Genomic DNA, 15,070 nt, shown 5'->3' with positions numbered 1-15,070 from the left:
TGAGTCTTTAGCCTGAAGTAGTCTGTGGAATGTAAACCAACCCTTCTCCCACCCCGCCCCCACCCTACTCCAAAAAAAAAAAACCAAAAAAAAAAAAAACCCGCAATGGAAAAAAAGTAATCCGATTTCTGTCTTCAAAATGCGATAAACCAGGGCTCCAAAAGGGGTGTAACACATTAATGGACTTGTACAAACCATCCTGTGCAGTTTACAACAAAAGGAAGGTAATAGGGTTCAAGAAAATATCTTCCAAAACACTTTTATGAATTAAATTTCCTGAATTTGTGACTAGGTGGAAGAGGTATTGCAGAACCGCCCAGCTGCCATTTCCATATAGGATGGGCCTTGTGAGGAGGTTGGGAATCCTTAGTGGTGTTTAAGGAATACGCCGGCCACAAATCCCCATCCTTCCCAATAATGAGTGATGGTGGACAAGGAAAATTTGCCATGAAATTAAATGGCCTTTTCACTGCTGATGCTACATTGCTGGCTACCTTTTTGCGTCTGTTTATAACTGTAAAATCATCCAGTGTTCCTTCATGTGTCTCAGTTTTACCTGTAGGACGAGGACTTCTAGCTGATTTCAAATTTGGTTTGACTGGAGGTGTCTGAAGTACAGGTCGCTTTCCCAGTACTAGTGTCCGGTAATTTTTTCTCACCCTGGCACCAAATTTATATTCCCCATCCTCAGGTTTTGGAGAACCTAAAGTGCATGAAAGGCCCTGACTCTGAGCCAGTGGATTTAAGGAAAGAGTTTCTTTTTCAGGGCATGCAAAGCCTTCCTCCTTGGCTGTGGTTAACAAGGCGTCCTCCTCTTTACTTTCAGTCACACTGTAAAACTCACCCTTTGTATCATTGCACTCGCACTTAAGCTTATTTGTAATAAGGTCAGGTTCATATTCTTCATTAGCACTACTGTCTTCTACTTTGATTTTAATATTGTGCAGAAATGGCAAGGTCTTGTCTCCTGTGTTCGTGCAGGGAGTCTCAGCTTTAGTTGCTGCTGCTGCTGCATCCACCGCAGAATCCGCTTGTGAAGGGGACAAATCCGTAGCAAATTCAGCACAATGAGGGATTTTGGAATCTTTCTCTGAATTTGAGGCCGCTCCTGAAGAATCTTTATTTAAGAACCTAGCAGCTATTGTGTTGTTATCTGCACAGTGTGCCGTAGGACTTGCTGGTAGGCATTTCCTTGCCTCTCGGAGTATTCTTTGTTGTGGAAATGCATTGTTTGTCTTTGGGCTAGGTGAAGAGGCCCCCTCCGCCAGGCAGTTAATTGTCAGGTCAGTTCTCTTTACAGTACTGGAAATTTCAGAGTGTGGGAATGTAATCTCAGATACCCTATCGTTCCTTATCTCTGTGAAACAACTCCCCAGGCCGGCCGGGCAGTATACCGGAGACGCTTTGGGGGCCCAGCTCTGCAGATTCCACTCCTCCGGCGACTCCGCTTTGACACTACTCTTGAGGTCGGGAAGTCTGCCCGCATCCTCGAAAGCAGCGGGTTTGGTTGCAGCGGCTGCGGAGGCCAGATGGTACAAGAAGTTGGCCTGCGCCTGCACGCTGGGAGGCTTGCAGAAGCTGGTGCGTCTGAAACGGATGCTCTGCACTGACACTTGGCTGGAGCCGGAGCTGGAGTCCGACTCCGTGGACGAGTCCTCCTCCTCCGAGCTGACTTCGCTGGAATCCGAGGCCCCACTGCCCCCCTCCTCCTCCTCCTCCTCCTCTTCCTCCTCCTCCTCCTCTTCTCCCTCCTCCTCTTCTTCCTCCGAGGACACCGAGTTGCTGGAGCTGGACAAACTGGAGCCAAAATCTGAGTCGTTGGCTGCATGGTCCGAGTAGGAGCTGGACTCCGAGTCGCTGCTGCAACTCTCGGGAAAGCTGCCGAGATGGGGCTGCGGCCGGTGGTGATGTGGGGGGTGGTGATTCGACGGCGGCTGCTGGGCCCGGTGGTGGTGGTGGTGGTGGTGGTGGTGGTGGTGATGGTGGTGGTGGTGGTGGGGAGGCGTGCAGAAGCTGTTAACCAGGTGAAACCTCTCCAGGCAAGTGGCCCCAGCGGCTGCCGCCGCCGCCGCGGCCGCCGCGGCCGCGGCCGCCGCCTTTGCTTTGTAGGACCTGGGCAGCAGCAGCAGGCGGCGGGCGCCGGCGTGGGGCGCGAGCAGGCAGTCCTTGGCGCCCCCGCGCTTGCGCTTGCACCGGTAGGTCAGGCTCACCGGGCCTCCTGCGCCCGCCGCCGCCTTGGGCTGGGGCCCGGCCGCCGACGCCTGGTAGTAGGCGGCGGCGGCGGCGGCGGCGGCGGCGGCGGCAGCGGCGGCGGCGGCGGCGGCGGCGGCGGCCGGGTGCTTGCTGCACAGCAGGCTCCGAAAATAAGCAGGGTCCGAGTGGAAAGCAACGTAGTTTCCCTGGAGCGGGGCAGTTTCATAGTTTAGAGGGGGTTTGCAAGGCGAGCGCACGATTTCCGGATAGTGCGAGCCCGGGTATTTGCTAAAAATCTGAGGTAGATGGGCGGCGGGGCGCGCGGCGGCGGCGCCCGGGCGCGGGGACTGCGCGCTGATTGGCAGGGGCCGCGCGGCTCCGCTCAGGCCCCGCCAAAGTTGGTGCTTGTCCTTCCAAAAACCCGGGCGGGGGCAGGCGGCGGCGGCGGCGCGCTCTGGTGGCGGCGCCTTTGTGGCCAGGGCCCGGCCGACCCTCCTGCGCTTGGTCTTGAGGACACGCTCGGTTTTGCAGGAGGTGTAGAGAGCTTCCACGTCTTCCCGAGAGATGAGCGTGCATTTGGCGGCGTGGAAGGCGATGCTGTTGATTGCCTTGAGTTTCCGCAACTCCTCCAGATCGCAGTGGTGCTTTTTCACTTTCAAATGATCCATGCGCTTGTGCACGGTCGTCCTCGGGATGTTTTTCAGCAGATCCGTGAAGACTTGGGAGAGGGCAAACATTTGCTTTCCTTTAATGATGAGGTAGCCGAGCCTCACGCCATCCACCTCTTCAAAACCTGACTTCAGGTCTCCCATCTCGGGCACTAAATGATCCCCACCATTTGCAGTAAATATATACGTGACGCATACATACACATGTATGTATGTTAATCCTCCACCAGATGCTGCGTGTGTCTCAAGGCATCCTGCTAATAAAATAACAAAGACTGTTATTCCCGGCGAAGGGAGTGCCAAACTCTAGGCTAAATTATTGGAAAAAAAAAAAAACAACAACAACATGAAATTACACTGACTTGATTCTTGCTTTTTTTTTTGGTTTTCGTATTTTTTTAAAAAGAGGGAAAAAACCATCCGGTTTCTGATCTGCCAGTGTGTTGGTCTAAGTCCCCGATGCAGATCAGTACCTGGGCCCCTCTATTCCTTCCTTCTCCATTGGAGCACTATGATAATGGAATGTGAAGGGAGAAAGAGAAAAGAAATGCAGCTGCTATTCCCGCCGCTGCTTTAGCTACAAATAAAATGACAGAGTGAAGTGAGCTCGTCCGGAGACACCTTCATCAATTAATTCCCCTAAAGCCAGCGCTGATTGGACACTCCTGACAGGTGATGCAATAAAAATTGATATTCCACCCCTTCCCCCCAAAATCTCCCACTAATTAGCATACCCTTATACTGCCACCTCCCCTCCCAAAGTAAATAATACAGTCGGTATATAAATCTTTCCATTAAACTATCGGAGCTCAGAAACAGCCTGACTCACAGACTTCATCTGAACCAGTGTGTGTACGCTTAAAAAAAAAAAAAAAAAAAAAATCCCTGTATATTCGCCTTTAAAGGAATATTGCCTATTTTTTCTTTATTTGCATTTTACCGCTGCAGCTATTATCATTTCAAAGAAAAGCATTTTAAAAACATTATCAAGCCTAAATAGACATACCCCACCCCCTTTTCCTTTGGAAAATGGAGCTTAAGCGAAAATGTGCAGAATAGCCTGGTATTTCCCTTATGGGAGTGGAGAAGGAGACCGGCTGGGAGCTCCAAAGTTAAACCCGCGCAGTGAACCACCCCAGTACAGACTTACGTTTTGAATTTCTCTCGATTTTCCTTTTTTTTTTTTTTTTTCCTGAAATGCCTTTTACAACCAGAAACAAAGTTATTTGACCAAGGAAGCAGTTCAAGGCTCCAGCTCCGAAACACTGTAACAATTCAACTGGATTTTGGTTCTCTGCTGGGGGGTGGGGTGGGGAGGAGGTAGTTTCACGTCAGACCCATAACAAAGCATAGATAAGCCAGAAATGTGTACACTTTTCACAATTAACCAGGCTGGATTGGAGGCGGGATCGTCCTAGAGTCCTCAGCACGGTCAGCCTGGGTCCTGTTGAGGACAGGTCAGAATTCCAGGGAGCAGATTGTTTCTGCTGCAAAGAAAAGAAAATGTAAAACGCCCAAGGTGCTTCCAGAGGTTTTACGTAATAACGATGAAAAGAAAGTGCTGATGTACGACGCAGACTATTTCAGTGGTCTATGATGCTTTCGGTTGGTAGTTCAAATGAATCTTCCACAACTCCCATTTTCTCCATGAAAGCCAAGCATCTGCTTTAAAAAAAAAATCACTTTGGATGAATATCAATGTTGTTTAACCTCTTCTTAGTCGAGTTAAAGCATATTTCGGTATCATTTCCAAGGATATCCAAAATATTACCAAATGAGAGCAAGGGTCTTCCCAGCTGCATTACCAGGATCCCAAGGTGGTTTGTTGGCTCCTTTGCAAAATTCGGCAAAATCTTCTTAACTGTTTGGTGTTTGCAACTACAGTATAAATGCAACCCAGGCATTTATATGTTTCCTTGTTCCTCCAAAAATAGACACATCCGTGTGGTTAAAAGAATAAACGGATATTTCTGAGACTGCAAGAAAAGAATTGTACAATAATTTCTTCCTTCCCATTCAAAAGTTCCAGTTTCCCCTGCTCTGGTCTGGCTAGCACAAGCAGGTATGGCTCAAAAGAAAGGGGGGGGAAAAGGTAAAAAAAGAGGAATCAGACATAAAAAAGGTATTTTGCATTGAAATCTCAGCCATAGTTCCCCACCCCCACCCTCATCTCCCCAGTAATTTCCCAGGAATTTTGAAGAGAATTGGGAATTTCAAGAAGTACATCCGGAAATTAAGGAAGTCTATTTAAGAGAGTCTGTAACTCAGAGGTTGGGATTTGAAAAGTCAGCCCTGGACTACTGTTGCACTCAGCACAGATGTAATCGCCGCTCTTCAACTTAATCAATGTGTGTACAAACCACGATGTCTAGTTCTTGCCTTTGAAATCTAAGGCTAGCATTTCCATCCAAGAAATCAGAGCTACAGCAAATTACATTTTTGTCCCTTGAATGAGAGAAGGATCATTGAATGGATCTCGTGATATTTCAGGCTTTAAACGTAACCGAGAGGCAGCAATGAACAATGCCTCGTCACAGCTAATACCATCCACCGAGTTGGCTTTCTTTTGCATCTGGATCTCTCACACCGTGTTTTTCTCTTTCACTTTCACAGGAGGCAAAATGCAAAAGGTTTAAGCAGAAAGCAAAGTTTCCAGAAAAAGCAGATGCTGGTGTTTGTTTTTTAAAGTAGAATGACCAGAGTCTTTCCACTTCCAGTGACAATAATGTCATTTTTAAAATTCCTCCTGATGCACTTATATACTGGCAGCTCTCTTCCTCCCACCCCACCACCGTCCAATTCCCCTCCTCCAGCTTTGAGATTTTGACCAAAGAGTACAACAGCCAAGAAATAGTAAACTCAGAAAAAGCCTTTGAGAGGGCATTACAAAAGGTTGGCTAGGATGTCCCTTTTTTTTTTTTTTTTTTGGCCAGGTAGTTCTAGTTGTTCTCCATTCCTATTTAGATTTACACACACACACACACACACACACACACACACACACAGGCGCGCGCGCACGCACGCACGCACACACTCCTACTCCTGCACATGGCAACGTGATTTAGTAATGTTTTCAAAATTACCTTTTTTTGCTCTTCCTTCCTGTCTTTCCACCTTTAAAATACTGGCAACATAGGTGGTTCTTAAAACCGTAGAATATTACTTTTTTTTTTTAAACTAAAGGTCCAATCTATTGGGTCAAATAGAGAAAAATAAAGACCAGAGGACTTGGGAAATGTGTCTATATATACAATTTATGCAAGTATCTTTATAGGTACACTCAGACACTTGTACACTTATACATTTTTAATACTTTTAGTATATATCTTTCTTCTTGTCTAATACATTCTTTTGTTCAACTTCCCCATTATTGTGTGTGTGTGTGTATGTGTTAAGGCGTGAGTGTGTGCATTCGCATGCATGCATACACACACACACACATACACACACATACACACATACACAGAATGTGACAGACAGCTTTCTTGTGGCCATCAGCACACGTTGCATATCCGGGGTCTTCTCCAGCCACATTGGGGGTCGATCCCGATAAAAAGATCTAGCAGAGGCCCCTGAGCGCTCACACATGAAAGGCAGGGGACTTTAAGATGGATTTGCATGCACACAGGGGATTTCGATCAATAGCTACCAACATTTATGGCTTAGATTATTAATGTGAAAGCTGGCCAAAAGAATGGGGATGAAAAATTAAAGGTGTCTGTTATCAATTATGCTTAAAGTTATGCAATAATTTACTTACTTTGCCTGGATGTGCAGATCCAGATGTATAAAGTACTATTTTTCAAAAGCCAGGGGGTTTCTTTGATAAATTTGTTGACCATGTCAGCCGCCTCAACAATCAAAGATGAACCCAATTCAGATGATGGACTGTATTCAAATTCTTTTTTAAGAAAAGATGTATCAATTTCTAGGTTTCTCAAATGCATATACATATGTGGGCAGATATGCCCAAATTAACAATTACGTATGTATCTGTCTCTGAGAGTATAGAGAATTACTTATTGAGAATTTAGGCATATATATGATAAGCACTGAGTTTGTTAATTACATGTAATTATTTACTCAGTGAGGAATGCACAATCTACTCACTATCATAAAAAGTATTTTAGCTTTGAAAACAAAGCTGCTTGCTAAAGGAAAATCCTCTGTGGCAAATACAGATAGAAGTATATTCTTAATGTCTACTTACTTCTGCATTTGTTGTAAAAAAAAAAATCAGTACTTTCAGTTTTTAAAGTGATGGGCTATGAAGGTATGAACGTATTTGTCTTTACTTATCCTGTATGAATGTGCTAAATTTACCTTCAGATGTTCTATTTTGATTTATTTTCACTGTATTTTATGTTTAAATACCATTGCAATTCAGTCTGACCTCTTTCCTCTGGAGCAAAGTAATGCACTCGGCATTTACAGTCTTTTAAATGGTTAGCTGGGAAATGCAGTAGCAATTTGCAGGAGTAGTTTACTAATGGGGAAAGTTCTTTTGAAAACCTGAAGGAAAACCTAAGAGTACTTTTGCATTTCTACACTACAACTGTCATATAATTAAAGTATTGAAGAGCATTAAAATAATCCTTTTCCTTCCAAGCTTTCACCCATACACATATAATTTAAATGAGGATCATCTCCCCACATCACCATCACCACCACCTAACTCTTCACCATATACATTTGTTTTACTGATTGCTGGGCACATTTTGTTCAAAGAGAATTCAGAGAGAAAAGACTAAGGGACATCACAAAGGCCTCAACAATGTAAGTATACTGGTTAGAAGAATAAAAGAAGCCCCTTGTACTGTTAGCCAAAAGTAATTATAACACTTACATATAACACAATCTAAAATAATATAAAACCTCACACGGCTGAATTAATTTAGGATATAGGACAATAAAATTGTGATAATCAACAGTTCCTCACCTAAATTTACCTAATTTCACATGTTCTCTACTTTTTTGGGAGGGGAAATGAGAATGGAGGAGGAAATGCTAAATTAAGGAACAGCTTAAATTATAACTTAGTATATTTTGCTTAATTTTTGTCTTTTTGTTTCATCCAAACAAATCAAGGCAAGTCTCCAAAAGGGCCCATCCTTCTGTTCTTAGGCATTTTAAAATCCTGTTTTTAACAGAAGTTTGGGACACAGAATATATGCCATGTTGTCTACTGACCCATAATCAAAATGCAGTGACCTTCTACCCTTTTTTTGCCCCCTGACCCATCTTGAGTTCAATGCAGGCTTTATAAATTTGCAAATCCTTGGAGGTAAAGGGGTTTTTGTGAGGCTTTGTTCTGAAAAAGCCCTAAGAGTGTACTTTCTAAATTAGACAAAGGTAAAGCAACAAAACCTAGTGGACAAGATTTTATACAGGTGAGCAATAGATAACTCTTTAGATAATATATATTTCAAGCTAAAAAGCAGTTATAAACACAGGAGACAAGAAGGTTATACATTGCATTAAATTAGAGTGTGGTACAAATCTCTTTCATGATGTAAGAAATGGTTAGGCCACAATCTTCCTGCCCTCCTCATCTCAAGGGCTGTGGGGGACCCTAGTGACCAAGGAAGGAATGGGGGTGGGGGGAAGGGTATAGAGAGAGAGGGGAGGGAGGGAGGAAGGGAAAGAAAGAGAGGAGACTGATCTGAATTTACAGGCAAATTCCCTTATCTTTCCTGCTATCAGCCAGTTTAAAGGACACCATAATTATGATGGTGATAAAACAATGCCTGCTTATGTGTGCTGAATAAATAAAGAATGTTTACAGCTAAAGAATCTTTTAATTCCAATTAAACGCTATCAACGAAAAGCCACTTTTCTTACTGCAACAGCCTTTCCCCCCAATTATCTTGTTTTGTTGCAATATTTTCCTATGAGACACCAGGGCTTCTCACAATTGATCCTGAATGCAGAAAAAAATCTGAGAGAGTTCAGTGTTGATATATTAAATAATACACAAATATCAAGACCCACAATTTATTTGTGTGGCCCAAATTTTTGTTTATTTTGCGCAAGGGTCAAATGTATAGAAACTGAAGTGATGACACGGAGTGTTGAGGCCTACCTATAGGCTGCTGAAGCCATACAGAAAGTCTGAGCACCCATGAGGGGAGAAGGGAAACATAAGACATGTGGGGCCTGATGGTCTCTGGAAAGGGAATCCTCTGGTTCTGTTCCCCTGGCTTGAGCCCAAATCCTTCTAGGAGCACTGGAGCCAATCACTGTCTTCCACGGCTGCAGCTACTGGGCGCACACAAAAAAGCGGGAGATCAAAAAATCCCAAGTTCGCATTTATAGATACACAAGGATCATTTCATATTCATGACTTCAACAAATCACTTCATAATCAGATTTAAACAAGGTTTGGGCAGCAATGCCCCGCGGCCTGGGCACTAAACACTGACAAGTATCACCAACAACCCACCCGGGAAAGTTGTTTTTGTTTTTGTTTTTAAATTTTGGAATCATAGAATGAAAATTAAGTCTTTCAACTTTGAAAACCTTACTTTTCGCTTTTGAGGCCAATTTTGACACTAACAAATTTCAAATAAACGTCTCTCTTTACGTCATTCCACAACATTATAATTCAAACTTTTATTTCCTTCCTTTTTCAGTTCCAGTGGTGTTTTGTGTTTTTGAAAAACACATGACATAACAAACATCGTGGAAAACGCACTGGTTCAGTTAAATGCCCTTTACAGACCTGCCTTTTAACTCCATCTGTCTAAGTAGCACGTTGCTAAGTATAAACTTAAAAAAAAAAAAAAAAACTTTACCCGAAGAAATATCTAATATTTCTTGGCAAATCCTGTTTGGTGATGTGGTACAAAACTACAGCGATAAAAAATTTCAGGGTATCCATAAGTTTTCTGGGCAGTTGCAGGCCCCTTTCCTTTTGAAAGTTTAGAGCTCCAATACCCTCAATTCTACTGGCAGAATTAGGATGGACCTAGAGGGTCCTAAACGTGACCGATTCACTAAGGCGGGGGGCTACAGCTTGCAGCAACGTGCTCGGCAACTTAATCCTACGCTAAAAGAGGGCAGAGAGCGAAAAAGAATGGAATACAAACTCTCCCGACATCCGTAGTTGCTTTCAAGGTGGATTGTGTATTTTAAGGCTGATGGGAACGTCTGGTTTTTGGAGCAAAAAGAAGAGAAGGTAAGTGTTTGTCCTTGGATCCACCAGTTCGTAGAGAAACAATGAAAGAACAAAGGGAACCCCTTCTCCATCTGAACATATTCTGTATCTTCCTCGGTTCCGAGCCAAAAAGCTTGCGAGGGCATTCGCCTTACTCTACCTTAGGTAGTTGTTGCTAGGCTTGTTGAACTAAGAATGAGAAAAAAAGTTGAGCGGCAGTGTAAATATAGACTAAATAATAATAATAAAGGCTTACTGTGGCGAATCTCCACAGCGCCAGTCGCCGGCAACTTACAGCAGAAGTTGCTAAATGCACGTAAGGCAAAGCCCAGGAAATAACCTTTACATTACAGATTTCGAACTCGGTTATTTAAATAGCCTTTCTTGCTGTTTGAAAGGATTTCTTGCGTACAAGATCTTTAGGTACCGTCTATGGCAAGGCGGTGGTGTACTGTTTTGCTCGAAAAATGTTCTCTATTGCTATGTGGAAAAGAATTTGTAAAAAGGAAAGGGGATTCAAGTATTGACGCTACTGTTTGCTAATAGAAGTGGCATCGGTGGCTGGGAAAGGAGAGAGATTCGTATTTAAATGTATTTGCTTTGGGGTACGGTGGTTATCGGCAAGTCTGCCTTTGTGGGTCTCTGTGGCTGAATGAGTAAGTGACCGAGTGCGACGGCATTATATAAATGGATTGGTGGTGGGGGGGAGCCCCCAAAGCGGTCGAGCACGTGAAACATACATTGTTTTACTGCCCCCCAAGCGGCGACCAAGCCTCCCTCCACCCCACCCCAAATCCGTATATTACCTGCCCAGTTACAGTGACACATGTTTATGTTTATAGTCCTGGTTTGTAGTAGTGTCAAGAGCCGCTGCAAGAGGAGGGGGAGGAGAGAGGAGAGGGAGGAGTAAATGCAACCACCCCCACTTGTTGTTAAAGCAATTTTACTGCGTTATTGCAAGCCTGGGAGTGGGGGCTGGGAAGTGAGTTGAGAGGAAGGGTAGAGTTGGGTAGTGTGCTGGTGGTGGAAGGGGGGGGTGGGGTTAGGAGATCCGGGATGGAGCTACTTTCTCCAGCGGCCCGGGAAAAGCAGCTCGGTCAATAGGGGAGCCTGCTGGCGCGGTCGAAAACAAAAAGGTTCCTCCTGCTCGCTGCGTTCACGTGGGGGGCTCTGCTCGCGGGGCTCCAGGGCCCTGACCTCTGACCCCGGCTCCTCTCCGCGCTCTCCCGGTGCCGCGCGGCCACTTTTTACCCAGGATCCCTCGCGCGGGCCGCGCTCGTGCCGAGCTCGAGTCCTTCTTAATCCTCCATTCCCCGATTTCCATCCCCTCCCCCCCCGCCGCCCGTCGCCCGCCCCCGGGGAGGACTCTCCGGCTGGGAACCCCCGCCCTACCCCCACCCCGAGAGCCTCGGCCGCAGAGGCCGCGTGGGGCGGGGAGTGCAGGGCCGGTCTCCCCTGCCGGGCCGGGCCTGCGGGGGAGGGGAGGGAAGGGGAAGATGGGGAGGGAACGCGAGGGGAGGGGGGCCCGGCGGCCCGGCCCCGCTGCCCTGCTGAGGCCTGGACCTGTTGACTGCTATTGGTCCGCCTGTCCCGCGCCCTCTCCTTGCCCGCCGCAGCCCCGGTCCTTCCGCGGAAACGTGGGGAGGAAATAAGGCTGGCTGTTCTCTCCGCCTCCCTCTAACTTTATTTTTTTTCTTGGGGGATGAGAAAGCAAAGTAATCTCATCCGCTGCCCCATCCTTTCTCATAAAGTACCGTCATGCGCGGGCCCACCGCCCTCCCGGCCCCCGCTATTTAAAACCTCCTCTCTCTCCCTGGCCAGCTACTCTGCTCAGAGCCCGAGGGCCCTGGACGCCCCCGCTGGGCCTCCCCCCCCACACCCCGCCTGGCCCGGCTTCGTCCCCAGCGAATTGTGTTGCTTTTCTTCCCTAGAAGCTCCCTCGTCCACGTTCCACTTTTTTTCCGTCCCAGGAGGCGTAAGATAAAACCTCTGATTTGCTGCGGGCTGCCGGACACATTCTCTGCCCTCTCGTCAAAAACGCATTTGATGGAGAGTTTAAAATAACAGTATTTAAAGGGGGAAATAAAAAGAGAGGGGAAGAGTTTTTTTGCCAGTTTGGACGACATAAATGCGTTAAAATTTAACAAAATACGAAATGTATTCAGAGTTAAAGGGTTTTATTGGATTTGCTGTATTTCCTTTTAGATTTTGAATTTCCTGAGGAATATTTTCCAGAGAGAAATAGCAAATTAAAGTTAAGGTGGAAGTGAGACATTTCAACCACTTCTGGAAATAAAGGAGAAAAATTTAAAGTATATTAACGAAATAGCGGGAAGGCGGCCGCAGCGAAAGCTGGAGTCGCCGAAGGAAGCGCCGCGGTGTCGTAGTCTGGAGGAGGAGGAGGAGGAGGAGGAGGAGGGCGAGGAGGAGGAGGAGGAGGAGGAGGAGGAGGAGGAGGAGGAGGAGGAGGACGGCGAGGAGGGCGAGGAGGGCGAGGAGGGCCAGCCCGGGAAGGGGAAGGAGGCGCGCGGAGGCGGCGGGGCGGCTGGGTGGGCGCCGGGCTCGACCCCGGGCTGCGGCGCTTGGGAGGAAGGCTGCGGCGGGCCGTGCGAGCGCGAAAACGCGGGCGGGGAGGGCCGCAGTGGGCGGGGGCCGGGCGCGCCGCCGGCGCCGCCTTGAAGCGGGAGCCGGGCTCCTCTCGCCCGGCCGCCCCCATTGTTCGGCCCTCTCGCTGTAGTTCGGTGTCCTCCCAGCGCGTTCTTCGCGAGGGAGGGGTCCTGCGGCCCAATTCTACCCTTACCCCCCGCCTCCCCGAACTCCAACGCTGGGGCCGGGTCGGGTCCGCGCCGCAAGTTTTATTATCAGACTCGGCCAGCGAGGGGTTTCCAACTCAAGACCCTGTAGAAAGGAGGCTTTACAACGTGCCGCTAAATTGGAGGAAGCTGGGCAAGCCTGCAACTCACACATTAAAAGAAGAGGGAAAGCAGCACAGATCTGTTTATAAAGTGATAACTAGATAGAGACAAATGTGGGCAATTTTTTTCTGGATCCGGAACATTAGAACAGATTATATCATTTTAAATATCCTGAACGTATGGATACGAAAGTGAATGTCGGGGTTCAAAGGAGTTCGGAAAAGCATGTTTCGCTGTCTCTATTTGTTATTATTCAGCTCTTTGTTGTATACAAAGTAAATTTTAAAAGCAGTGGCTGAGCTACCCTTAACAAAAACAGGCTTGATTTCTTAACCTGAAATGCATTTTCAAAATAACAGTGAAATTCCAAAGGGAAAAACGTGTCATTTGCTTTTAAACCACGTTTTGGAAACAATTGCAACCCACCTACGAAACTGCCTGTTTTTCTTTGTGAGACATGTGGAAAAAATATTTCTGGCAAACGTCACAGTTCTAAAAAATGGAGATTTCCAACAAGTGCTCGCGAGTCTTGAAGACAAGACCAAAGTCATCGTGCGTGAAAACTCAGGAAGAAATAATTTCAATCCTTTGGCCCAAACCTTACTAGGGCAAGAGGGTAATTTTAACTTAGATTTATAATAGACTTTGCGGAAACTCCTTCTAAAATACCCATTACTGGTCTGTGTATGATGCAGCACTGTTTCCCAAGGTGGATTTTAAAAAACCAATTAGAATTGATCTCTAATGGAATATTATATTTACAAGTCATCATGAAAACATCATTTGACAAGAGTTTTGAATTACAAGAAAGAAGTTAACAGATGATGTTCATAAATAGCATCTGTTTGAAAAGAACCCTTAAGAGTCAGTTAAAGGTAGTGGTGATTGTGATTTTGCATTTGAAATGCTATAGAAGTGTTTTTGGCTTTTGAACACTTTCATTTTGCGGATCTTCTTCCTTAAACTTGCATTTCCTCATGGAAATCATTCAGTTATTTCGAGGTATACGGAGAAATTCTTATATAAGAAATCATTTGAAGTGTAACTGTGGAAAGGTTTGAACAGAGAAAACACTGGTGTTGAAAATGAGGTATTCTCAATCTGTTCATTCCTTCCACACTCATCCTCCCTTAGTCCCCCTCCCTAACTACTTGGATTCAATTTACATTTTTTATTTATAAGTCTGAATAGTTAGAATAGCTTTAGAAGTTTATCCGCTATGTAGTTGATTGTAGAAGGTGAATCTTTTTACATCTTTTAGTGTTACAGACATTTTTTTGGTTTCATTGAAAATTAAAAAAAAATGTGTTACAAGTCATGATATACTTGTGAGAAAAACAACAAATGGGTGGAAAAAAGGGCATGAATGGGGGTGGGGATGGAGAGGGATAAGTAGCATTCCTGGTCAGTCTTCCTAATACCTTTCTTTAATATGTCATTATATTTTCCACTTGTGCTTGTACCAAATATCATTGCTTTTTTTTTTTAATTGGAGAAAGGGGCCACCATATAAAAATTGCCTACATTCTGGCTCTTAAGAGCCATAGTAAAGTAAGACTGACAAAAAGTGATCGGAGGCTTGTGTGTTTAATTCGCCAAGAATGTTAAGCTTCATAAGATTCACCCTATGGGGCCATGTTGGACCTTGGCACTGTTACTGTACAATTTCAAGAGATAAATATACACATAGATTTTTAAAAATCTAAGATGTGATAGGCAAACAGTTTATTAATTGAAGGAATAAAAAAATGAATTTGTCAACCTCATTCTTTCTGGGACACAATGCAGTTAATTAACATATTCTTGGGCTTGTTTCTGGATTTGCTAAGCAGTGGCTCCTTTCAGAGAGGAAAACATTTAAATCTTAAAAAGTTATCTTCTTTGGTGCAAATAGTATTTAGCAACTCAGTTTAATTTCTTCTTCTTTTTTTAAGTCCAAGATTTGTTTCATTTCTTTCAAGGTCTCTTCCATTGCAAAAACTGATTTTCCTCTTTTCTGTGTCCAGAATCTTTTCACCTACAGAACCTTATTGTCTCCTCTAAACAGACACCTAAAAAGGTCACTTTAATCACATTTTAATTATAACAGAAATGCATATCTTCAGTGTCAGTAAAAAAATGGGAACATGGACCTCACA

At 45.2% G+C, this 15,070-nt stretch overlaps 1 protein-coding gene across 1 annotated transcript; it reads right to left on the bottom strand.

Annotated features, from left to right (window-relative positions):
* Positions 1–260: 260 nt before the first annotated feature.
* Positions 261–3,005, bottom strand: SKIDA1 (SKI/DACH domain containing 1). Its single transcript, XM_028114089.2, has one exon. The coding sequence runs from the start codon at positions 3,003–3,005 to the stop codon at positions 261–263; it is 2,745 nt and encodes a 914-aa protein (XP_027969890.1).
* Between the last annotated feature and the right edge of the window lie 12,065 nt (positions 3,006–15,070).

Source organism: Eumetopias jubatus, unplaced genomic scaffold (assembly GCF_037043125.1).
Source record: "Eumetopias jubatus isolate StellerSeaLion01/CBP00866 unplaced genomic scaffold, mEumJub1_p1.0 scaffold_8, whole genome shotgun sequence".
NCBI classification, from domain to species: Eukaryota; Metazoa; Chordata; class Mammalia; order Carnivora; family Otariidae; genus Eumetopias; species Eumetopias jubatus.
This window is presented reverse-complemented; position numbering and strand designations above follow the sequence as displayed.